The 25,656-nt window shown below is 42.3% G+C and overlaps 3 protein-coding genes across 4 annotated transcripts; 1 reads left to right on the top strand and 2 right to left on the bottom strand.

Annotated features, from left to right (window-relative positions):
- The first annotated feature begins 1,073 nt into the window (after nt 1-1,073).
- On the top strand, nt 1,074-4,253 carry atf4b (activating transcription factor 4b). Its single transcript, XM_028041771.1, has 3 exons — nt 1,074-1,248; nt 2,464-2,919; nt 2,990-4,253. The coding sequence occupies exons 2-3, from the start codon at nt 2,568-2,570 to the stop codon at nt 3,940-3,942; spliced, it is 1,305 nt and encodes a 434-aa protein (XP_027897572.1). The 5' UTR covers nt 1,074-1,248; nt 2,464-2,567; the 3' UTR covers nt 3,943-4,253.
- A 2,928-nt stretch (nt 4,254-7,181) lies between these two features.
- LOC114159698 (GTPase IMAP family member 8) lies at nt 7,182-25,264 on the bottom strand. 2 transcript variants are annotated; one of them, XM_028041768.1, is made up of 7 exons: nt 25,172-25,264; nt 24,138-24,821; nt 22,085-22,640; nt 21,491-21,588; nt 21,186-21,317; nt 20,413-21,003; nt 7,182-8,963 (listed from the first exon to the last, which is right to left on the bottom strand). In XM_028041768.1, exons 2-7 carry the CDS (start codon nt 24,166-24,168, stop codon nt 8,890-8,892), a joined length of 1,482 nt encoding a protein of 493 aa, XP_027897569.1. In that variant the 5' UTR covers nt 24,169-24,821; nt 25,172-25,264; the 3' UTR covers nt 7,182-8,889. The 2 variants fall into 2 exon arrangements, with proteins under 2 accessions (XP_027897569.1, XP_027897570.1); XM_028041769.1 differs by having other exon boundaries at nt 24,138-24,678; nt 25,172-25,240.
- On the bottom strand, nt 11,752-13,696 carry LOC114159699 (uncharacterized). The gene is made up of 2 exons (XM_028041770.1): nt 12,940-13,696; nt 11,752-12,777 (listed from the first exon to the last, which is right to left on the bottom strand). The coding sequence occupies exons 1-2, from the start codon at nt 13,481-13,483 to the stop codon at nt 11,990-11,992; spliced, it is 1,332 nt and encodes a 443-aa protein (XP_027897571.1). The 5' UTR covers nt 13,484-13,696; the 3' UTR covers nt 11,752-11,989.
- Nucleotides 25,265-25,656: the final 392 nt, after the last annotated feature.

Genomic DNA, 25,656 nt, shown 5'->3' with positions numbered 1-25,656 from the left:
CTTTCATGTACTATTAGTTAATCAGAAAGAACATGACAAAGGAAAGTCTAAACCCCAGGAGTTGCATCCATTGTCTTCCACTTCCAGGAGGAAACCCCAGACATTTCTCTTCTTTGTGATGCCGTTCAGTTTATTCTAGAGGACCAGACTCTTTTTGACAAGAAGAAGCAGATGCTCTACTATTTGTTTTGCCCAATTGATGTAGAATAATTGACTGAGCTAGAAGTAATCACTGATAACTGGTTATTTGCTGAGATGTATTTGTGAACAAATCAAGCTCAAACCTAAATCTTAAAATCAAAACATTAGATTTAGCTATAAAACACAACAATGACAAAACTGAAACTTTTTTTTCTACACACTTTTACAGAGTACACTTGATATTCCTTTAAATCTTAAAATGAATGCTAAACATTTTTAAAAAATGTTAATTTATCTACTGAAACCACTAAATACAATTTAACGGTATTGTACTTCTCGATAAATGTTAAAAATACAGTCTGTTAATATTCAATTATTTATGGGGTGTCCTTGAAAGTCTGGGGGCTCTGTAGAGCTGCTTAGTTTACTTGTGCTTTGGGCCGGCTCTGGGTTTTAGTGTTTTAAGATTACAATCCATAAAGTGTTTTCTTAAACAGATCAACCGGGTTCTATTTTTCCTCCTGCAGCGAATAAAAACTTTTTAAGAAGTAACAAATTCCTTCAAATGTAGGTGCTGTAATTTGATAAAGAATATTCTCTCAACTCCAGGGCTAGTGCCAGATACTTGCAAGACTAGTTTTTCAATCATTTCCAGGATGGCTTTGCTCTGTTTAAAAATAAAAAAAGAAATTAGTAAACATTGCAGTTATTGTAATCAATAATAAATATCAATCTCGATGTGGGTAAATATATGTATATATATATATAAAATTTTATTATCATTTTTGTAGTTAACTTCTTTGCTATTATGATAAACAGCATAATTAGTTCTCAATTTCTTCACCACAGTTTCCAGGTGGCGTAGTGATATGAAAGATGTCTGCGGAAGGATATCTCTACCCGCTCTATGCTTCAGCTCTATATCCCCACCGTTCTACAGCGGGCGCCATTTTCCTTTGAGCAGAACAACACCCAGAGCAACATCGTAGTTAGACATCGCTGTCTTTGCCGAAATGGCAGTGTAAAAGTGTGCCGCGACCCAGCAGCAACAAACAAAACAGTGCATCCATCCAGTGCACTGAGTCACCTCTAACTCAGAAACATGTCGTAAGTATCATTTTTGTTACTTTTTGTCGATGACAGCTGTTCCGGCCGGCCTACTTCCCGACTGATAAGGCTGCCGGTGTTTTTATAAGGGCAGCAAAATCACTACAAGGGAAATATATGATTATTTGATATGTATTTTTTATGATTATTCAAACATTCTTTCTTTTTAAGTTAATGTCATAACTTATAAAATTTGTAACATTTATTAAAATAAATAAAAAAAGCAAAAATAAAAAAGCTCGACAAGTCTTGGTAATGTAGTTAGGTACGTAATAGAAACCCAAAAATATTTATGTCCTTTTCAAATGTCTGTCATGCTCTAGTGCCAACGTGGCAGAAAATAGATCATGTGTGTGTTGTGTCAAAATGGCGGCTTTCTGTGGGTGGAATTAGAACAAAAGTAGCCGCTGTTAAAGGAGTTTTTTTTTTTGTTGAGACATTGTTGTTACGCATTGACGTCAGAGTCATGCGGCTTGTATTAAGGAAGAGACTGGTGATGTAAGGAAAGTGCAACTGCAGTCATAGGGGGCAGTGTTTATACAATATGCAGATGGGTTTTTTTTTCAGGCACATTTTTTAGGAGAAAATAATTTATTTAAAATTTGCTAAACATTTCCATTCAAAGTTATGAATAAAAATGAACTGCCTTTCTTAGGCAGGGTTGACTCAAATAGTGAAATTGTGACATCTTATGTCTTATTACACATATGCATAGAGATTGATTGATATAAAAAATAATCATTGAAAAGCAAGATTTAAGGGTTTTGCATCCACACCTTTAATTGTAAGTGTGATGAAAGTGCTAAAAATGCTCAAAATATACTTTCATTATAAGTATATATAAATAAAATTTAGGAGTTTGTTATATTTTGAGGTAAATTTAGGTGCATTTTGTCTGATATTTAAATTTGACATATAGTTCAGCTTTCCCTCAGTTATAACTATTATAAAAATTAACCCATTTGAAAATGATGGATCAAATTTAGTTAAGTGGGAGTTGTTCTTCTTGTACTCAACCATGGTTTCCTTGGTTTCCATGTGAAGTTGCCTCCTACATCATAGCCGACAAGCACAGGTTCTAAGTAAAAATAGTCAAATGCTACATCTGTTCCTGCAAAATAAACTTTTCTTTTTTTACATGAAACATTTCTTATTCATATAATGTTTATGAAGTCTTAAACAATGTTTCACAAATCTTTGCTTTCCACCTTTCAGGTCCCACGTGGAAACCTTCAGCACTGCTGCTTTTGACAGCATAAAAGAGTTGATCGCCACCCTAACTTCGTCACACGCCCTTTTTGTGACCAACAACCACCACTATGACCATGACGATGACAAGCTCACAGTTTGGCCTGGAAGACATGGAGGCCCTTCTCTGGGGGCCTTCCTCTCCCATGGTTGATGCCATGGACCTCGCGTTTCTTCACCCTGACAAAGACGGACGACAGGAAGGCGGAGGAGGCTCGCCGCCGGGGCGTGTGTCGCCCCTCGCCTCCTCGGCCCTTTCTTCTTCATCCTCCCCTCCGCCTTTCTACTCTCCTCCTCCTTCACCGCCAGCTCTTGACCTCGGCGGGGACAAAGCCGGGATGGAGTCCGACCTGCTCCCCCTCTCTTGGTTGGACCACCCCGTTCAGCCGAGATCGAGTCAGATGGTTTCAGGGGACAGCAAAGGTGATTACGGGAAATGTCTTATGTATATTTGTGTGAGGATTGGTACTTATGGTGTTTTTGTTGTCTCCAGACAATGTGCTCAGCGATCTGGACTGGATGGCTGAGAGGGTGGATCTAAGTGACTTTGACCTGGACTCCCTGATTGGCTCGTGCAGTCCTGTTGAAGATGCCCCCAGCTCTCCAGAAGATCTCCTTGCTTCCCTGGATTCTCCCATGGAGCTCGACTCCTTCCCCCTGCCAACCCTCTCAAGTGCTCCTTCTGCTTCCTTTAACCATGTCCCTTCTGTCTCCGGTTCCGACCCCTCTGTCACCGCAGTAGGCGAGTCTGAATCTCTCACTGGTGGGCAAGAGGTTCCATCCTCTCCGCTCCTGGTTCCAGAGCCTCAAGAGGAGCTTGAAGTCAAGTCAGAACCTGCTTCTCCCGGCCCGTCCCCCTGCGTGGTCGACTCCCCGTCCTCTCCGGCCTTCACGCTGGACCTGGGAAGCGAGGTGGACATCTCCGAGAGCGAGGTGAAGCCCGTCGTAGCCTCCGTGGTGCCTCAGGTACCAAAGATCGTACTCTCGCTGTCCCCAACGCGCATCATCCTCGTTCTGACTCCCAAAAACGGCGTCGGGGTCACACCGGCCGCCGCTCCTCGCTCCCCTCCGGCCTCTCCGCCGCAGAAGTCCCCCAGAAGCAGGCCCTACCCTGATCCCAAGCACAGAGCCAGCCCACCCTCCCCCAGCACTGATGATTTAACGTCTGGCCTGGCTGCAAGCGGAACTGAAAGGTCAACTTCGAAAGCGCCAAGGGACAAGAAGCAGAAGAAGATGGAGCAGAATAAAACTGCCGCCACGCGCTACAGGCAGAAGAAGAGAGCCGAGCAAGACTCTCTACTGGTGGAGCACGCTCAGCTGGAGAGGAAGAACGTGGAGCTGACGGAGAAGGCCGAATCCATGACCAGGGAGATCGAGTATCTGAAAGAGCTGATGGAGGAAGTTCGCCAGACAAGGCTTAAAAAGGGGCTTAGTGCTGACCCCTAGTGGTCAGACCTATAGATGATTGATGGTCTCAAATGAAAAGGACTCAGCAGGTTTTCTTTAATCCAAGCTATCAGTATAGCATGTCTTTGAATTTAATTCTACATGTATCTAACACCGGTATTCTACTCCTATCATGTATTAATCATTAAAAAAATATAGTATTTCCCACCCAGAATATATAATCTTGTCTGGAGCTACTTGCATGTTCTTTCTCCCAGCTACGGACCTGAATATAGCCTGAATATAAGACATATTTTTAAAGTTTGTGTGTATGTCGACAGAATCTCTTAATAAAAGAGTCTTAAACCAAATGACATCTCATTATTTGTTGTAATAACTGTAGAGCAGCAAGACGTTCTTTCAAATGGATGAAAAAGAGTGAATAGGTATTAAACCACGGAATACCGAAGTGGAGATAAAGGTCAAAGGTGAAAACCTTTGTCCCTAACTTTAGCTTCATATTGAGTTACAATAAATTGTCATGCCACCATTTGCCACATCACACCTTGATTTTAACATTTTACTGATCACCACTATGGTTTTAAACTTTCTGACTCATTTGATAAACATTGAGATAAATAATATAACTACCTATTTAGTCTTGACGTCTTTAATAGTAGGGTAGCCCTGGGTTTTTAAATCGGGTTCAAAATTCCCAAACCGAGAACTAAAACAGCTGATTTGGGGGAATTTCTACAAACGGTATAATTGCATCAAATGTAAGCTGCTTTACACAATCTGTGTTCCTGCAGTCAAAATATGTTGTGAAAGTCAAAAGGCAATTTTAGATTTTTGTCATTTCACTGTTCAATCATGTTTGAGGTAAATAGTTTGCACTCTGAAGAAAAAAAATGTTTTAAAACTCCAGAAAAAATTGGGGAATTTGAGCCAGGAAAGTGTGGAATATTGTCTCCAACAATGTCAGTCAACATTTATTCCAGACAGTAAAGAGAAAAAAAAAGTAAAAGCAAAACAAAAAAAGATGAAAAAGAATCCACTGCTATAATACGTTTCGGTTGTCTCGTCAGATGAGACCAAAATTGAACTTTTTGACCGATATACATAATGCAACGTGTGGAGGAAATCTAACAATAACAAAAATAACCGTCACTCACAAATCAAATTCACTGTGAGACGTGATGGTGACCACAGCATATAGTGGGTCACCGTCTGACACAACCTAGAGGCTAAGCAAGACTTAAGAGGTGGCTTATTGACCCAGTTAAAGTAAAACATAAATGTGTCCACAAATTTGTGTCAAGTCTTAAAAATTAATGTTCTAGGAATCTTTCTATCCAATACGGCTTACACAGAGCAAGCGGTAAAAATGACAGAATTGCACCAAAAAGTCGGTCCTTCATGGTACTGACTCGAAAGGGGCTAAATACAAATGTAAGCTGCACTTCTCAGTTTCTTATTTGTAAAAACAAAACAAATTAAACCCACATACCCTTTCCTTTAAACATCACAATCATGCACTAGTTTGTCTCTGTGGTTAAACACATGGCAGACATTTTGAGAAAATACCATCTTTTTGTCTGAACTGTCACCTTAGGGGTCAAATTAATGTGTAAACTTTAACATTATGTTATAGTTTGTGACCTGAAGCTAAACTTTAATGGACGTCCATCTGTCATGGACCCGGTAATGTAGAGTGGGAGGAAGGTAACGAAGCCCACCTGACCTGCAGCAAACCAAACACAAGTGACATTCAATCAAATGACGGTCACGAGAAGTAAATCTAACACTCGCAACGGACGAAAAACACTTTAAATGGTCTTGTTCCAGGTGGATTTAGCTCGTGTAACCACATCTCTTACTTCGCATAATACAATAACTAAAAGAAACGTCTTGCTGTAGTTAAAGCCGGGCATCTAAAGCAAAAGTGCACATTTGTCACTATGTCTGCAGGGAATTGGGTTTGGATGCTGACGTAGGCGAAGTCCAAACAACATTACCCACAAAAATGCTTGCATTCATCTTACAACCGGCCCTCGGCGGACGGGCAGTAATTGGCCCGGGCTGCCGTCCAGAAAGCTTAAGGGGGAGATCTATACTTCAGTGGAAGTGTGCCAGAGAGAAAATGGTGCAGAGCAAATATGCAGATAATTTTCTCCTGGGAAAAAAAAGGGACTGGGGGATAAGAGGACGAAAAACTTGACTATCTGAATACTGCAGGGTACGGATTCATAGAAGGCAGCTACTACAATTATAGAAGTTTTCCAAATTGTGTTTCTGTTTAAGATAATTGCATTTGTAATGTGCTGTTGGTGGAATCCTGCTTGCTTAGCTCCTATTTAGTGGTTGTGACCCCTGTTATTTTCTGACTGACAATGATTTTGTTTCTGATGCTTTACAACTAGCTCCAAATATCTATAAAAACCCAAGCAACTTTTAAAATCACTAGCTTGGTTTTGTAATTTGGCCTCGAATTTGACAAAGACTTGCCCTTAAGTCTGTTATTAAAAAGTAGATCATCCTTTCATCGACGGAACGATGCCAAAATCAGAAACGTCTTTTCTTAAAGCGATGCTGAAAAGCATTTCCATTCCCGATGTCCCTTCCAGGATGGATAACTGTAAAGCAGTTTTGGCTGAGTGTCCAAACAACTCGCTCCAAAATGCTGCCAAGATTTAACAGTTACCACAAAGAAATATTCCCGTTAACACAGTGCTGGTCTTCCTACAATGACTCAGTTTGAAATCAAACTTAGAAAGATCTGAACCGTTGTCAGAATTTCCTGGTCCAGAACTGTGGAACAGCAAAATGACAGCAATACAAAGTTATTTTCTACCATTTGGATGCATTATGTATTTATTTTCACCATGTTTCAAAGATTTCATGTCCCACTTAAGTTGTTTAATTTCACCAGGAAACAAATTCGTCCATCCATCGTCTAAACTTGCTTAAACTTGCTGTGTAATGTCCAGTAGGATGGTGTCTATCTCTAGTGGACGTCACAGACCATCACAAAGACACACAATCAGGCATACACTAAGACCAATTTAGACCAACCAGTTAAACCTAACAAATGTGGAAGGAAGCCAGAGTACCCAGAGAGAACCTATGCATGCACACGGAGAACATGAAACCTCCAGCGAGAAAGACAAGATAAAAATGTTTTCACAATTATTCACTACTTTGTGTTGGTCCATAATAAAACTCCAATAGAAAACATCAAACTCTGAACCTAGAAGTCAAAGTAAACACTACAATCAAAGGCAAAAAAATACCACTAGTATATTTGAACCTTTTTATTCTTGTCAGAGGATGAACAAAATACTGATGACGATACAATAATCACCACAGTCCGTAACGTCACTTTGGCTGCAGTAGAATGGTAGAAGTTACACAGTGCAAAAATGCTCAGCTAAGACCTTCACACTTTCACGTATTTACACAGCTATACACAGCTTATACAACATATTAACAATTATAGAGCGAGACTCGGGTGACCGTTTCGCCACATCCTGGTAGGAAATTATAAAGGCATGCTCATCACACTAAGTGCTGCTATAGCCTACGTCACTAGGAGAAGCGCGGAGTCGGTGAAACGCAGAGAGGGCTGGGTGGGTCAGGGGATTTTCTCTCTTTTCTCCTCACGTCATGTAAATAGAAAATGAGATTTGTCTGCCTTGGCAGTGGTGTCCGTCGCTTGTTGAACAGGCTTCTTTCGGCTGTTCCGTGCTGTGAACTTCCTTCCCCCTTCGCTTCCGCTTTCCCAGACGAAGGCGGAAGGACTTTGAATGCCACGCCAGAGAAAGCCACAGGTTTGTTTTCAAGCAAGAGTCTGAGGGATAAGAAAGTGAGGCTGCCTTCAACTCTTCAGGCACTCGTTTGTTCGCATGCGATGTCTTTACATGCCGCGGACAGTTGAACATATACTGTATATATCTATGTATTTCTTTTAATAGTTTTTTTCTCCTAGCTAAAAAAACATCACCACGCATGTCAGGAGCGGATGTCAAGTGGATGTAGAAAAAGGTTAGCAGGTATTAAAAGCTCCTGCGTGAGCTTTTGAATGGTCCATGAGGTTATTTAGTTTGTGTAGCATGCAAAAGCTTGGCGTAGCGCTTTATGGACACAGCTCCTTGGTACCTCGCTCTCACGGTTTCGGGCTGAGGCACAGAGATGAATCTACCTTGTCAATATTTGCGCGGGGTTGCATGACGGTAGCCGAGCTAGCCTTCGCTGCTCCGCTGGGATCTGAGGCTGCACGGTTTCTAGGCAGCCGTTCCTTTTTCCTTTCTTCTTCTCCTTGAGAAAGAAAGACTAAGCAACAAAATATGCTCTATATTACATTAATTTAATAGTTATCATATGTTCTTTTAGCACAGGAGAACCGCATCTCCTAATCTGAACCCTCAGGATCTCTGGATGTGACTCACTTGAAGTTTAGCGAACAGCGTTGATCAGCTTTTTCCTAAATGTGCTGTATTTTCCGTCTGAAGGGATCAGTTCCACCCTCCACTCCCTGAGCAGACCCTAATCAAACTTTAATGAAGGCAAATTTTATAACCAGGATGTGAACGCAGGATGAAAGTTTGTGTCTCCGACGTGTGGAGCAGAGTTTCTGAAGTTCGAGAAATCAGGAATCGCACTCGGACTGCAAATGTTTTTCCCCCCCTCTTCATTCTCAGAGTGAACATAGACAGATATACAATAATGTCTCTTTGACAGCAGCAGAGTACGGAGTTTATTCCCAGTGATATTCAGATCCGGTTAGTAAAGGCTGAGCTAAGTGAACAGTGGGTATGGTCTCTATAACAAACAGCTACATGGCTCAATTCTGGTTGCTAACACATTTGTTTTGTTCTTCCCTGAATCTCTTCAGAATTACTGAGGGGCACTTTAAATGAGGTGAAAGTTACATGAGGTGATGCTTGGGGTCTACTTGAAGACAAAGACGGGGAACACTGCCCACCCCTCCTCTTTGGGGCCGCCTCGTCACTGCAGCTGGCATCCCCGGCAGTCGTCCTCCGGTTCGGTGTTGTCCGAGGAATAAGAGCTCTCCTCGCTCACTGCCAAACGAAAAAAACAACGTTAGTTTTTATAGGCTTTAGCAAGACGTAACACAAACTGAATTTCCTTTCGGTGGAAACTAAATGGGTTTCCAAACAGCCAGTCTAGATGGGTTAGACATCAATCTGGTTCAGTTATTACAGCTAGAAACCAGCGATCAGGCCCTAAATCTGGGTGTAGTGATGGACTCAGACCTGAACCTTCAGAGTCACATAAAGGCAGTTGCAAAGTCGGCCTTCTATCACCCGATGAACATTTTCAGGATTAGAGGACTAATGTTTCAGTAAAATCTAAAGAAACTCATCCCAGTTCTGAAATCTTTACACTGTAGCTCATTGTATAAACTTTACAATACTTTAGTTAGTTAAATCACTGAACAACTTGCATACATTAATACGTCAAAGATTTGTCGCCGTCGTATCAACATCCCAGTCCACCCAGGTTTTCCGGTTCTAGTCTGCTCTGCATCCCCAGAATCAGAACCAAACAGGGAGAAATAGCACTCAGCTTCTATGCTCCACTAATCTGGAACAAACTTACAGAAATTTGCAAAGATGCTGAAACATGGAGTTCCTTTAACTGAAAGCTAAAGAAAACAAACACTTTTTGAATTGCCTGTGATTCATAATAACATGCTGCTGAATTGTGTTATACAAATAAACTTGACTTGACGTTATGGACTGCTTCTCTAGCGCCTGAACCCTTCATGTTCAGGCTCTTTGAAATACAATTTCCTTTTATATGAAGGAAATCTGGTGGTAAACTGAGAGTGGGACATAACTGGGTGTTTCAACAGGCTAACAGTCCAAAACAAATATCCAAATCAACTCAGAAGGGCCGTTCAGTTGGGAAAGGGGGCCTTCTATTCTACGAGTAGTGGTGCCAAACATTGTGCCACTGGTAAATTTGTTATTCTTAAAATGATTTCTTACAAAAAAAATGTTTCTACACCAATAAATAATGTACTAAGAATAAAAGTTCAACTTCTGTAATTTTTTTAGATTATGCTAGTTCCAATAAAAGTTGCTTGTTTTAACTTTGTATAGAAATATTTATCAGGGGAGCCAATGAATATGCATCTGCAAGAAAACAGAAAGGATGTAGAAACCCAAATGTCATGTGGTGACTCAAAACGTGCCCAGATGATTCTCTGTGAATTTCCCATCAGATTACAGGTGAAGGTTGCAGTTCGGCTTTCTATCAACATGCAATTTGAAAGCAAGAGGCAGCTACGTTTTGAATGCAGTCGACGGCTTCTATGTGGTGCACATCTACGCTTGTGAAAGATTATTGCTGAATGACAGAAAGAAGTTTAGGAGCAGGAAGAAATGAGTTGGGCGGCGGGTTGAAATGTTCCACCAGTCCAGCCTCTGACTGAAACAACTGGTCTGCTGCTAAGAGGGCTGAAATCGTAGCAGAAGGGCTTCAAGCCAAATTTAAAAGGTCATTTCTAAAAGGCAACAAAGTTTGTGATAAAAACGGTGTCCAAACAATCCTGAAACAGGCCTTCGAAGTTCTAAATCAGAATCAACATTTATTCCCCTCTACACATGTTTCAGATCATCAAAGTCATTTTAATATCAAATAGAGGCAACAATGAATATAAAAAAAACAGTTTTCACAAGATGCTTTCATTTACTAAAGTAAAACACTGTTAAAAATTAATTGCCTGCCATACCCAATAACTGCTTGTAGGCCATCCTTACCTGCAGCAGCAGGCAGTGAATCTTTTACATTGCTGTCAAAGACTTTGGGCACACTCTTCTTTGCAGGGCTATTTTTAATTTATCATCATCTCGGGGCGTTTTGAAGCAGAATGTTTAAGGCAATGCCAAAGCATCCCGATTGGGACTGAACCTCCCTGAAACATCAGATCCGCGACTCCAATGTCTCTCTGCTCGGCGTTCTAACCATACAGCCAGACGGCGAATTAAAGGATGGAATATCCTCTCTGCTGCTCGAAATTGAGCCGTTGGCGTATCACGACAGTCGTGTAGCAACCGCAACAGTCTTCAGTCAGAGACGTCCTTAGATTCACTGGAAGACTGACTGCTACAGGAGAAGCTTTCTGCCCACAGAGCAAATATCCACAACAACTCTAGACAGTGATGATCCTGGAGCGTTTGGGTTATTCTGGGGTTTTATTTTGACTATTGTCGCAGCCTTTCGTTCCAAAAAAAGCAAAAATAAACTCCAATAAAGGCTGTGGGTGGTAACGGGTGGTTTGGGATTTGTACGCACTTTTACTGATTCATTTATTGTTGAAGTTGAAATAAAAAGTCTTGTAACTTAGTTGAAATAAAAAAAATACTTTCCATTTAATGTCCAAGTGCTCAAATGTTCAAGTGTTCAAAAAATCATTCTACAAAAGCCTCCCGTCCACCCCAGACATTCACCAAACAATCCACCAAACAATCCACCCCGCACCCAGCACCCGGTGTGTTCTTAATCGCTCTAATTGGTGGGCGGGTCTAACAATTAACAATGTAATCTAAATAATTCCAAATATAAAAATGAATTACAAATTTTGAATCTAAATTAACTTAAATATATTCCCACTACACAAAGAACAAAACAAAATTGGTAGAAATTATAAACTACAAAACTTTTACATAAATGGCCACGACATCCCGGCCCCTAATTCATGTACAAGAATTACATCTAACATCTGCATAAGTGGCCATTAACAAATGCAAAATTAATATCATTAGCAGACTTAGCTCTTCAACAATATTTTCTATTAACAAATACTTCATTTAAACATTAACTTATGCAGTATACAATGTTTTTTTTTTTTTTTTTTAAGTCCATATGTCTTCTTAGTGAAAAATTAAAAAAGGTAAAAACAGTCAATGTTCCATGACTTCCACGTTCTTCTCTTGTCCATGTGCATGGTCTGTGTGTGTCTAAAAGTGTATGTAGTAGAATGAGATGTTCAGCATGTCAGTAAATGAGTATCAGTGTAAATGTAGAGCCAGAGGTTCCAGAACTTAGCTCAGTTGGAGACAAACATTTGCTGTCGTCTCTACACAGCCTCCAGCAGGAGACATATCTTGTTGATCGGCTTCTCCAGCTCATTTGTTCTCGTCTTTACTCGCACACGTCGTACCAATCCACTTGCATCTGCCATGGTTTCTGTGATGCGTCCAATAGGCCAAGAATTTCTTGGTGCAGCCTCGTCAACAACAAGCACCACATCATCAATGGCAAAGTTCCTGCGAGTCTTGTTCCATTTCCGTCGCTCTTGCAACATAGGGAGATATTCTTTCACCCACCGTTTCCAGAACAGGTCCACAATGTATTGGGCTTGCCTCCAACGTCTCCGCATGTACAGGTCCTCCTTTTTGAACAAACCTGGTGGTAGCACAGGCTTACCTTTTAACTGGAGCAAATGATTTGGAGTAAGAGCCTCTAAATCATTGGGATCTTCAGAAGAAGGTGTAATCGGGCGATCATTTAATATAGCCTCCACTTCACATAAAACTGTGTGCAAGCCTTCATCATCTAGTACTTGCTGGTTTGTGATGGAGCACAGTATTTTCTTTATTTCCTGCACCAGGCGCTCCCATACACCACCATGATGGGCTCCATAAGGAGGGTTAAAAGTCCACTTTATGCCATCTTGTGCTAAGCATTTTTGGATTTTACTTTGCTTTAGCTCTAACATGGCTTGCTTCAACTCACGATTTGAGCTGACAAAGTTGGTTCCGTTGTCCGACCGGATTTCCTTGACTTGTCCTCTGCGGCAGATTAATCTCCTGATGGCGTTTATGCAGGAATCTGTATCAAGAGAATGTGCCACCTCAAGGTGAACTGCACGACAGATTAGGCATGTGAAGAGAACTCCATATCTTTTTACAATAGTTCTCCCTCTCTTCACTTCTATTGGTCCAAAGTAATCAGCACCAACATAAGTAAATGGTGGAAGATCAGTTGAGATTCTGTCAATAGGAAGATCTGACATTTTTTGCTCACCTGGCTTTTGTCGTTGCCTTTGACACACCATACAGTCTCTGATGATCTTTCTGGTTGCTGAATTAGCATGAGGGATCCAGTACTGTCGTCGAAGGGTAGAAAGCATGTGATTTCTTCCTCTGTGTCCAACCTTTTCATGGATATGTTGAAGAATGAGCTTTGAAACATGGCTTCCTTTAGGCAATATTGCAGGATGTTTTGTTTCTTCAGGTAAGGCTGCTTTGCTCAGTCTGCCTCCCACTCTCAACACACCATCATTAACAACAGGGTCAAGCTTGTACAGATGACTTGACTTCTTCACTGCACCAGAGCTCAGAGCAGCCATTTCATTGCCATAATGTTTTCTCTGCACAACTCTCACTATGGCTTCCTCTGCCTTGGACAGATCATCAGTTGTGAGCTGAACATCTGTTTTATTGTCCTGTTTATCACACATTTGATTTCCACAGTGTGCAATTAGCAACTTCTTTGTTTGTAGCATTTCTTTTAGTTTCAGGAGCCATGCTACACATCTTTTTAGCTTTGTCCAACTGGAAAAGTACATTAGCAGCTTGGTGGTGGGACACACTTCTTCCAGCACAGCTGCACATGTCAGGATTTGATCTTTAACCTCTGGATCAGCTTCCAAATGGACAGGTAATTCTTTAATCACTGCTGGCCATTGGATCTCAGGTTTTGTGAGGAATTCTGGCCCACTGATCCAGGTGGAAGACTTTAAAAAAAGAGCCAACCTTCATGCCTCGAGAGGCTGCATCAGCTGGATTCAACTTTGAGCTGATGTATCTCCACTGAGTAACCTTTGTAAGATCACGACTGATGGAAACTCTATTAGCTACATAAGTTTTGAACCGTGTTGTTGTGTTTGCAATGTACTGCAGGACGGTTGTGCTGTCAGACCAGAAGACTGATTCACTCAGACTGAGTCCAAGTTGAACTAACAGCATTTTGTCCAGACATACAGCTAAAACTGCAGCAGCAAGTTCAAGTCGTGGTATAGTGATTTGTTTTAATGGTACTACCCTTGCTTTACCAATAACAAAGGTAACGCGCACTTCCTGTTTGCTATTAGTTAGCCTAAGATAAGACACAGCACCAAACCCAGTTTCACTGGCATCACAAAAGTGATGCAGTTGTGCACTTCTTATTTCTCCAAATCTTTTGGGTGTGATGCATCTTCTGACACTAAAGTTGTCAAGAAGAACTAAATCTTTGATCCATTTTTTCCAAACTTGTGCCATTTCTGGTGGAATTGTCTCATCCCAGCCAAACTTCAGTTTACATAAATGTTGAAGAATCTGTTTAGCAGGGAGAATAACTGGAGCTAAGAAACCCAAAGGGTCATAAATAGAGCTGACAATGGACAAAATACCACGTCTTGTTAGTGGTTTGTGCTTGTTTATAATGCTAAAGGTGAAAACATCCTGGTCAACATCCCATTGTACCCCCAGGGCTCTTTCAGTGGGAAGCTGGTCCCGGCTAAGATCTAGCATCCTTACACCTGTTGCTCTGTTTTCCTCAGGGATCTGCGAGAGGACAGAGCGCTCACTACACACCCATTTATTGAGCCTAAATCCCCCCTTGGCACACACCTCAGTGAGCTGTTGATAAAGAGAAATGGCCTGCTCAACTGTCTGTACAGATCTGAGACAGTCATCTACATAGAAGCTGTGTCTGATTGTATTAATAACCTCTTCTGGGTACAGATGTTGGTTGTCATCAGCAGTCTTTAAAAGTGCAAATGTGGCACAACTAGGGGAAGAGACTGCACCAAAAATATGGACCAACATTCTATGTTCAACAAGCTCTTTTGTGATGTCACCGTGGGGCCACCAGAGAAAACGTAAGTAATTTACATGTTCCTGAGCAACTCTGACTTGGTGGAACATCCCTTTAATGTCTGTCATAAGGGCTATTGGACCTTGCCGAAAACGAATGAGTACACCTAATAAGGTGCTAGTCAAATCTGGTCCCTGTAACAGCTCTTTGTTCAGTGATGTTCCAGCAAACATTGCAGCACAATCATAAACAACCCGCAGTGTTTTCTTACGGGGGTGGTAGACCCCATGGTGAGGTACATACCACACCTTTCCTTCCTCATGTTTCATTTGATCTTGTGGTACAATTTCTGAATGCCCTTCCACACTAACATTATGCATAAATTCTTTGTACTCTTCAAAGAATAACTTATCCTTCTGAAATCGTTTTAACAGACATTGCGCCCTCTGCTTGGCCACCTGTTTGTTGTTGGGCATTTTTACTTCAGGATTACGAAAGGGTAACTTCAGGTGATAATGACCATTTTTAAGTACCGCTGACTCTGACATGATATCCATGAACTGTTTGTCTTCTACAGACATTTCAGTTCGTTCATTGCACTTGTGCTCTACAAAATCCTGATTATACTGACTGACCAGCATTTCTTCCAAACTGCTTATAGAGATACGGTTCACCTGAATAGAACTAGCAACATGTCCATTTCCTTCACTACCCTGATTGAGTGGACCATTAACAACCCAACCAAGGCGTGTTAGCACAGCATAAGGCCCACTACCTTCACTGTTAACTACTTTCCAAGGTTCCAATGCTTTGGGAGAATTTACACCAATGAGCAGCCCAATGCCAGCATCTATTGGTGTTAACTCAACAACTTTCAGATAAGACCATTTTCTTAAGTCTTCTTCTTTAGGGATGTTTTCTTCAGTGACAGGAATGGACTGTTGAGTATAAACATCAGGCAACTTCAAGTACTCATTTTCTTTTAAAGCAGCTACTTCCAAACCAGATAATCTATAGCTACTTGCAGGTTTTTCCTGACCCATGGTTTTTAGCATGATTTCCACTTTCTTTCCAGGTGCATTTAACTGCATCATCAAAGCCTCTGTACAAAATGTTGCAGAGCTGCCTGGATCTAGAAAGGCATAAGTCTCCACAATCTTTGTCCCCTTTTCCAACTTTACTTTTACTGGGACGACTGACAGAACACACTCATTAGACCCGGCCCCAGTGTAGCTACCAACATTCAAAGATACAAGAGCATTTGAGATTGGTGACTCTTTACCCTCAGCCTTAAATGCTTGGTACTGCTGCTCTGTTGGTTTAATATGCAGAACAGTAGGGTGACTTTTATTACAGGTGAGGCATGTTAGACGTTGTGGACAGTTCTTACTCATATGTCCCTTCTGTAAGCAACCAAAGCATAAACCTTTACTTTTAAGGAATGTCACCTTTTCTTTGTTGGCTTTCTGCTTGAATGAGTCGCATTTTTCCATGCAATGATTTCCATCACAAAATAAGCATCGAGCTCGAACCAGCTTTGTAACCTCATGGTTAAACTGGACCCGTTTGTCACTGGTCTGTTTAGAAACCACAGCAACAGAAGTGGCAAAACTGCTGCTTTTAGTTTTAAAAGGAACCTTTGATGGTTTTAAAGTCATCTTTTCTTTTGCAGTTTGACCTTCTCCATAAACAGGATCTAATGCAGCTTTTGTTTGTTTTTCCAGAAAATCAAGAAGATCTTTAAACCTTGCTCTACGATCATACTTTTCTGCTATGTCAACCACAATTAGTCGCCATGTATCACGAAGTCTAAAAGGCAACTTTGAAACAAGAATTCTCATATTGGTTGAGTTTTCAAGCTCTTCAATAAACCCAGCTTCATCCATTGTGTTGAAACAACTTCTTAAAAAGAATGTATAAGCTCTTAAAGCTGCAGCATCATCAGACTTTAAGACTGACCAATTCAGAGCTTTGTCTATAAATGCAGATGTTATTTTTGCTCTGTTACCAAAGTTCCAGTCAAGCTGTCTTTTTGCTTCCAGATAAGCAGTTTGTGGACTCATGTGCATACAACTTCTCACTAAAGCTCTAGGCTGGCCTGTGGTAAACTGCTCTAAGTAATAAAGCTTGTCCTGCATGTTATCTGTCTTAGTTTCTATTCCTTGCTCAAATGCCTTAAGAAAGGACCTAAAATGCAAAGGATCTCCACTAAAAACAGGGATTTCTACAGATGGCAGGAGTGACAGTCTTTGTTGTTTTACAAGCATCTCAGTGATTTCATTCTGCTTCATCATAATCTCTGTTAATGCATTACTATGAACATCAACCTGAGAAGATATTCGTCTTGGGCTTTCCCCTTCTGGTTTCACTTTTAATGTTTCATTAATAGGTGTATCTTGGGGCATTGGCAAAGGTACAAGAGTAGACAATGGTTTCTGCGTTCTTGGAGCCTTTTGAGCTGTAGCAGCGGGTATGAACTCAGTAGATATCGCAGAAACTGATGTATCCTGATTTATGACACCAGAGCTGGAAACATAACTTTTCTGATCTTGCGTAGAGTTGTAGATTTTCATCTTTGCATCCGCCTTCACCAGCTTGGTTCTCAAAACCAATGCTTCTTTTCTTGTTTTTAACTGAAGTTCTTCCAGCTCAAGCGCATGTTTTTCTTGCAGCGCATCCACCTCCGCTTTCAGAGCGGCTCTTTCCACCTCGGCTTCCATCAGCGCCATTGAAGCCGCACGGGAACTTTTACTCCGCGAACTAGAAGCCTTACTCACTATACTGGGCGCTGTGCTGACTGGTTTAGCTGCGGACCCAGATAGCCTTTCAGAGTCTTTGCCGATCGTTTGTTGCGCAGTCTGTGAGACGCTGTCATCCGGCTCAACGTTACGGTCATGAGATGCCGCCTTTGATTCAACGTTCAATGCTGAACATACTTCGCTCTTCTGTGCACCTGGATCGCCATCCATCCAATTTTCGATGTCATCCAAGAACTCTTTAAAACTGATCAGCTTTGGTTCGTACCAATCGCCGTGATCAGTTTCTTTTTCTTCATCGCTAAGCAGTCTTTGAACTGAAGATTGCAAGTCCATAAACTCCCCTAAATAATTATTAAAAGTTTTCATATGCTCCTCAATGGAGGATTTTGATTCTCCAGCATCAATTAAAGCCTGAATGTCATTTCTTTTTCTTGTCAGCACGCTGAGTTTAGCTCTGCGCCTTTTAATTAAATTAAAGAGTTCTTTTTCTTTTTGAAATCTTTCATCTTGTTCATCCATTTTCAATACAAATTTCGTTTCTCCAAATCCAAACGAAAATAGTCCAAAACAAACTTTTCACTTTGCAGTTCAGGCTCTGCTCTTTCCAACAAAGCACCGCATTTACTCACGAACTTTGCGTCCTCTCCAAGTCCATTACTTGAAGCTTTCAGTCCTCCAAGTTCGATCATCCAAACGTTTCAAGCCAGTCCAAGAAAAATAAAAATATAATGATTTTTTGACTTAAATGTCGCAGCCTTTCGTTCCAAAAAAAGCAAAAATAAACTCCAATAAAGGCTGTGGGTGGTAACGGGTGGTTTGGGATTTGTACGCACTTTTACTGATTCATTTATTGTTGAAGTTGAAATAAAAAGTCTTGTAACTTAGTTGAAATAAAAAAAAATACTTTCCATTTAATGTCCAAGTGCTCAAATGTTCAAGTGTTCAAAAAAATCATTCTACAAAAGCCTCCCGTCCACCCCAGACATTCACCAAACAATCTACCAAACAATCCACACCGCACCCAGCACCCGGTGTGTTCTTAATCGCTCTAATTGGTGGGCGGGTCTAACAATTAACAATGTAATCTAAATAATTCCAAATATAAAAATGAATTACAAATTTTGAATCTAAATTAACTTAAATATATTCCCACTACACAAAGAACAAAACAAAATTGGTAGAAATTATAAACTACAAAACTTTTACATAAATGGCCACGACAACTATGTCCTCCTTTTTTATTCATGCTCAACCTAGATTATTCTGTTTTCAGCTTTGTTTATTCTTGATTTTCCTTCGATCAATGCTTTACTTTTGTTATTCCTTTCTTCCTCCTCAGTTGCTATCATGTTCATTAGCCTCTTTCCCTCAGCCTGCCTCCCTGGTCTCCTCTCCCAGCTGCACCCTGTTTCCCAGTCAGCCACTTGTCAACTAATCAAGCTCTTTCTTTTCTTTCACTCACTGCTGGATTCTTCCATTACTTATTTCTCTGCTCGCTGTTCTCCCGCACCACTTATGTTATTTTGCACTGCCTGTCTATCAGCACCAAGTCTAGATTTCCCCTGTGCACGCCTGTAAGTTCTTGAAGTCGCTACATTACGTCTCCTGCCTCCGTCTCTGCCCGCATTCTGGGTCCAACTGCAGTACCCATTATGAGACTTAAGACACATTTAATTTCCCTTTGGGATAAATCCAGTGTTTTGTTTTTTTTAGCCATGCAGATATGGGCTCGCAGGTGTGCTTTGTATTATTATCCTTAGTAAACTACGTGTGCTTGAGTAAACTCAGGGTTTCCCTCAGTGTATTATAAGCCTGGCGGGCCACCAGGCTATGCATTATTTATCTAAGTCTTTTAAAATATTTGCATTTTTTAAGACTTTATCATTGTTGTTTAGGTGTTAATCTTCCAATCTTTCAATAACACATAATTATCAAGTGATTTTTTCAAATTTCGTATCAATTTTAAACATGTTTTAACTCAGAACAACGACAGGCCGCTGGATGAGCGACTGCCCTAACACCCAACCACCGGGCTTAGCAGGTTTTCTGGGGGAAACCTTGAAACTGATGGCCGTTACTCTCATGGCAGAGTGAAAGGGGATGGTGGCTGATTTTCACACCTTTGCAGAGTGAGATAAGATCGGAGGATGAGATCGGTTTCTCATATAAGTATGGACCGATCGCCTGTCTCCCAAAATTAAGGAAATTGGGTCCAATTTATTGACCAGCCAATTTATCACGCTATCTAAACATGTTCTATAAAAGTTTTAAAGTATTCCTTACACTTTTTATTATGTAGTGCCGTATTACATTTGCTCCATTGCTTCTTCTTTTTTTGGTGTTGTTTTTAACACCAATCTGCCAGTGGGCTAGAGATGGAAATCAGCCACCTCACTTTGATCTCATGTACTTTACAAGCTAATGTTCATAAGTAGGTATTGACACATTTAAAAAAATACACTCAACTGATAATTCCGCTGCTTATGCCAAAATCAAAGCAGCACCGAGCCATCCCAGTACCACCACAAGGTTTGACTGTCGTTCTGAAATGTTGCTCTGTTACTTTTCCACCACATGTAACAACTGTTACCTTCTTCAAAGTTACACTTTTTATTATCATCAAACGTTTTCAACAAACACCTAGCGAAACAATCAGATATTAAATACAAGACAGGTCTCTATGATCTTTTTTTTCTCCCAGCCTCGCTCTTGTATTTTTATCATGAACTCTGTTTTAACTGAAGCAAAAAAGGCCTGTAGTGATTTTTTCACATCTTGTCCTAGTTGTCTTTGATATCAAAATTTGTTTGGTGGTTATAAAGAGTCGATTGTGACAAAGAAGCAAAAGTAGAAGAAATCTGTATGGTAGCTGCCCGTTTTTTTCCTTTGTGGCAAGAAGAACACCGGTGAACTCAGAGAATGAAACGGTGAGACTTACGCCACTCGGTCTGGATGGGGAGGAAGGCCCTGTCGCCGTTCTCCCTGATCATCTCCTCTATCCTGTCCAGAAGCAGCGACACGCTCCTGTCCTTGCCGGGCGTCTTACTGTCCAGCACGTGGTAATAGTTCCCACAGTACTCCAGCAGTCTCTGCAGCTCCCGTCCTCCCCGGAGGATGTGCTCCTCAATGGGCGTGTGTCCCAGCCAGTCGCCGCAGCTGAACAGCACCATGGTGTGGAGGCAGGCGTTGTCTCCGAACAGAGTCTCGATGTGCGCCAGGAGCGTCCGCCTCTTCCTGGCCGTGAGCGACGAGACGACGGGGAGGACCAGCAGCAGCGTGTGGGGCCCCGGCCGCAGGAGGGCGGCCCCGCGCTGCGACTCCTGTCGGATCCTCTTGGGGGTCCGGCTCACCGAGAACCAGTCCCAGCCCGGGGTGTCGACGATGGTGACCCTGCGGCCGCACACCAGCGCTTGCCTCCTAAGGCACAGCTCCGTCTCCTGGCCCGACTCGAAGAAGCGACGGCCCAGGATGGAGTTCCCCACCGAGCTCTTCCCGACGCCCTTCCAACCCAGCAGCAGCAGCCTCAACTCTGGAGACCCAGTAAAAAAAAAGAAAGAAAGAAAAAAAAGCACAAATGTAAGCAGAATCAAACATCAAGGTCCCCCGCACCCCTTAAACACCCATCTGGTCTGTTGTTTCCGTCTGAACAGCATTAACAACACATGTTCACTTTACCCTCTTGATCACACTCTAACACACACACACACACACCTCGGGGAGGTCCTCCGATCATCTGCTCCCTCTGCCGGGCGTGCTCCTCCATCCTCATCCGCTCTTCCTCCAGCGCTCTCCGGGCCTGCTCTTCCTCCAGCAAAATCAATTCATTCACCTCAAAGTACCAGCCTGCGTGAAGGAACCAATGAATAATTGACCGAGTCATTTTAGGTCAGCTCCGCAACACAAATGGTGTCTGGATTAATAATACAATGTTCAGAGAAGCCGCATGAATACTGCATAAGAGGTGATACTATTTATAACGGAGTAATAAATAGTAGCCGCAGAGTTGGTTCGCAAACCTTGGTTGTCGGTGACCAGTTCTTCCACCTTCTCCATCAGCTCAGGTACCTGGGTGTTTTCCTCTGAGTCTTTAAGGGTGTTATCAAAGGCATGGTACCTGTGAAAAGATACAAATATCTCATTTTCCAAACCTGTTTTTTCACAAATAAAAAAATGCAAAAAGTGAGGCGTGAATTTGCATTCAGGGGTTTGGAGTCGTCATCTCATTTCTTCTTGCGCCTCTAACAGGTTTTTGTCCCTGAGACGAGATTACCTCTCAGCTGAGGGAAGAGGGAATCTCATCCAACTCAGACGAGATTCCCTGTCTCTGCTGAAGATTCCCCACAGCTTTGGGCTGCCAACACCATGTTTCAAAAACAGAAGGGTCTGTGCAAACTGTGCAGTTTTTGTTTCCTACCATATTTAGCAAGTCTTTGCCTCATCAAACTAAAGCATCTTCTTCCATGTGGTTACATCATCTACACCGTTCTGGTAAGCCGGGCTTGTTGGGGCTTCCTTAAGGCCAGATTTGTGGAATGACAACGCTCGTTCGACAGACCTCTGCTCTAAACTAAACAGTCACTGATCTCTTCCGACTCCAACTATGGTCCTACCTGCTTCCACATCTCTCCACCAGCCACTGCAGGGCCTCTCCAGTGTTGGATATGTGCTCCTCGATGAACACGCCTTTGGGCAGCTTGTCCACTCCAGTAAAGAGGACCATGCAGTACCTCCAGGTCCCTCCGCCCAGAGCACCCAGCTGCTCCTCTGCGGCCTTCTGTTCCCTGTCACCAAACGGCTGGCTGATGGACACCACCAGCAGGATGGCGTGCGGTCCGGGAGGGCACAGGATGGCGCCCATGCAGGGGCCCTCGCTGTCCAGGCTCGGCGGGGGGCGAGCCGGGCTGTCCGACTCGGCGCCGGCGTTGTCGTCCGTGTTGCGCTCATCGTCGTCCTCGGGGTCGGCTGGGACAGCCCAGGACGGGGTGTCGACCACCGTGACCCGTCGGCCATAGATCTCCATCTGGCCCACGTTGCTGTGGGTCGTCTCCGTCCCGGCGTCGAACATCTCGTCTCCGAGGATGGTGTTAGCGGAGGAGGTCTTGCCCGATCGGGGCCCGCCGAGGATCAGCAGCCGGCGCTCAGGGGGGTGGCGGCCCCGGTGGTCTCCTATTGGCATAAAGAAAAATGAGATTGAATGATTTTGAATAAACCACTGCTGCCTCAGTTATTGGTACCCACAATAATCGCTTCAAAATATCTATTTTTTTCTCAGGAAAATTAAAATGTCCTGTCTTTATCTGTAATTATCTCAAATATTTATTACATCTTGGGTATGCATAAAAAATAAACGAAGGATGTAAATGAAATAAACTGCAAAGATTAATGTTGACTGGTGGTTTTCTTATTATGTAATATTTGTTGGTTCCTACTATTATACACAGAACAGTATAACGAACCTCCAACAGGCTTGAAAGGAATGATTGACTGGTACCCATCATTCTCAATAGCGAGAAAAGTAAATCAGAAAACGGGCATCCAAAAAAGATTGTATTAGTGGTCCGGAAAAACGGAAGAAAATGAAGTAGAGGAAGAAAAAGGCTAAAGGTAACACATTTGTTGGTGATGTGGGCTAGATAAGAAAAGATTCAACGCTTTTATAAAATTTTGTTAGCAAAATTATTTGTCCTGCTAGCTAGCCTCGGATAATTGTTAGAATTTGTTCTAACAAACAAATTAGAACAGAACGTAGCTTTATGACGTTTTGCAGTACTAAATGAACGTTAAATGTCCAGACCTGCTTATTCAGATTCTGTCACTACACTAGGATACACTCAATACACACCGAACAATTTCTCGCGTGGGCTCCCCAAAAGGCTAGAAACGGCCCTGTTTTTCTCCAGTAGGTCCTAAGAGAGCGTGAAATCGTAAAATACAAATCTTGTGAGCGACGGAAAATAATTTGTCATCGAATCTTCAGTCAATCATCAGAAAGATCCAAATTACCACAGAAATGGTTCAACAGCACAGGACCACCTCAGCCCCCAGACCCAAAATATATTAAAAAAACCTGCGTGGTGAACTGAAGAGAAGAGAGCATAACACAGGACTAACGTAGGGAGGTAGAAACCTTTGAGTCAACCTTCACAGAAGACTAAGTGCCGTCCTCCAGACAGAGAAGGTTGTATGAAGGTTCTACTGCAGGTGTAGCCACCTGCTATTCAGGTGTGGCATTATCATATGCCCCGATAATATCTTATTATCGGGGCATATGATAATCAGCAGCAGTGGGCTGATTATCATATGCTCTGAGTGAAGAGTTATAAGTCAAGGAGAAATTTTGATGAAATAGCATCAGAGCTGAATGTGGATGCTCAGCAGCTGGCAGGAGAAGCGACGAACGCCCTGAGAGGATGAGGAGATGAGGAGCCGGGGGGGAACTTCATTGATTTCCTCCCGCAGAGGACTGCTGATGAGACTTTCTGTGCGTGTAGCTAATTCCAAGCGGCGCAACAGTTTCCCTATTTAGAGGAAACTGGGAAAGAAACAGAGCTGAGAGTTTTCCCAGAGACGGTGTGGTCAAATGAAGGTTGGTGATGCGGCACCTGTTCCAGCAGAAAGAGAGAGAGAGAGACAGAGAGAGAAGAAGGGAAAAAAAACACTTACCGGTGTCAGAGGCAGAGGACACAGCAGCCATCTTGAGCGTTGAACCTCTGGCTTCCTCCTCCTCGGGCCCCCTCCTACGTCTCCTTCTCGCCTCCACGGTGGATTCCTTTCCTCTGGCTTCTTCAGAAAGCGAAGTGGCGTACACAGGCCTGCTTCTCGGCTCCTGCTTTCACTTTAAGCCTCATTCTACTGCAATGTTACTCACTTCATCCTCAGTTTCTTGACTCCCACTCGTCCCTCATGCCTCTCAGCCCTCCTCTGGAATCTGCTGTATCTCCCACAGCTTCCTCCTCACATTAACCTCTCTTCAATGTACCACTTTCTCCTTGTCCACCAACGCTTTCTCCTTTGTAGTCTTCTTCTTCTTTTTTTTTATCTCTCCAGGCAGACGGGAAACATTGTGCAATGCAGGAAACTGGATGCCAAATCCACCCGTGCCTCTGCAGCTCCAGAAGGATGTCTCGTCATTTCTTTCTTTCTTTTTTTTTTGAGGCAAAGAGGGGGAAATGTTCCTCTCACTCACTCCAGCAGCAGAATGGACCTGTACACAGACTGCAGTTAGGAGGACTGATGGAAGGAAGGATAGACGGAGAAAGAGAGCGAGAGAGGGAGGGTCAGAAATAAGAGCAAGAGAGGGAGAGAGGGCGGACTCTTCTGTTTACAGCTGGCTGCTGTCCCCAGGTGCTGCATAACATACAAACACAATTAATTATATAACCCCTGCAGACAGAAATAACACAAGGCAGAAAGAGGCACTCATACATATAAATATTAACACAAGACAGGATCTTATGTAACACCTGAAAGCTCCTATAAATAGCAGATAGCAGTAAGGAGATATAACACTAATATTTTCTAACATGAAACACAGAAATTAGTGTCGATATGCGCCAATTAAGACACGCCAAAACCACAAAACAGTAAAAGTCCAAGCCTAACATATTCTGTGTGCACTTCTTTAAAACACAATAACACCGTTGAGGCATTTTTACAAGCATTCGTTGCCATAATTTTACGTGTTTTAGCTGCATTACCGCTTGGCCGTTGCTAGGGAGTTCGTTTTGCCCAAGACATCTCGGTATGCCGTACAGCGTCTCCAAGAGTCGCGATTCGACCTCCCCACCAACGGTGACGTCGGCGCGTCTTCCATGTTGTGAGTGGCGTCTGCTCAAGCTGTCCTTGGACACGGGCTTTTCTCAGAACAAAAAGGCTAAAAGTTAACAAGTTCGGATACTCGCAGTCAGTCGTTTGCGAGATCAGGGACAAAAAATAAAATAAATGAAACGATATTTGCGAATTTATGTAAGAAAGTAAAATAAATACAAAACACCGTCCTTAACTAAATGTACTATAATAAGAGTTGTTGCAATGTCAAATTTCACTTTGGGTTAGTTAAAAGTATTGCTCAATTGCTGAGTTTTTTATTATTATTATTATTATTATTTCCCTTTTCACATTTTATTTATTTCGTGTGTTTTTTTCCCCAAATTTATTTAAACTTTAATTTAGTATAATTTTT

This window comes from Xiphophorus couchianus, chromosome 16 (assembly GCF_001444195.1).
Source record: "Xiphophorus couchianus chromosome 16, X_couchianus-1.0, whole genome shotgun sequence".
NCBI lineage: Eukaryota > Metazoa > Chordata > Actinopteri > Cyprinodontiformes > Poeciliidae > Xiphophorus > Xiphophorus couchianus.
Note: the sequence above shows the minus strand (reverse complement) of the source record. Positions and strands in the feature narration are given on the sequence as shown.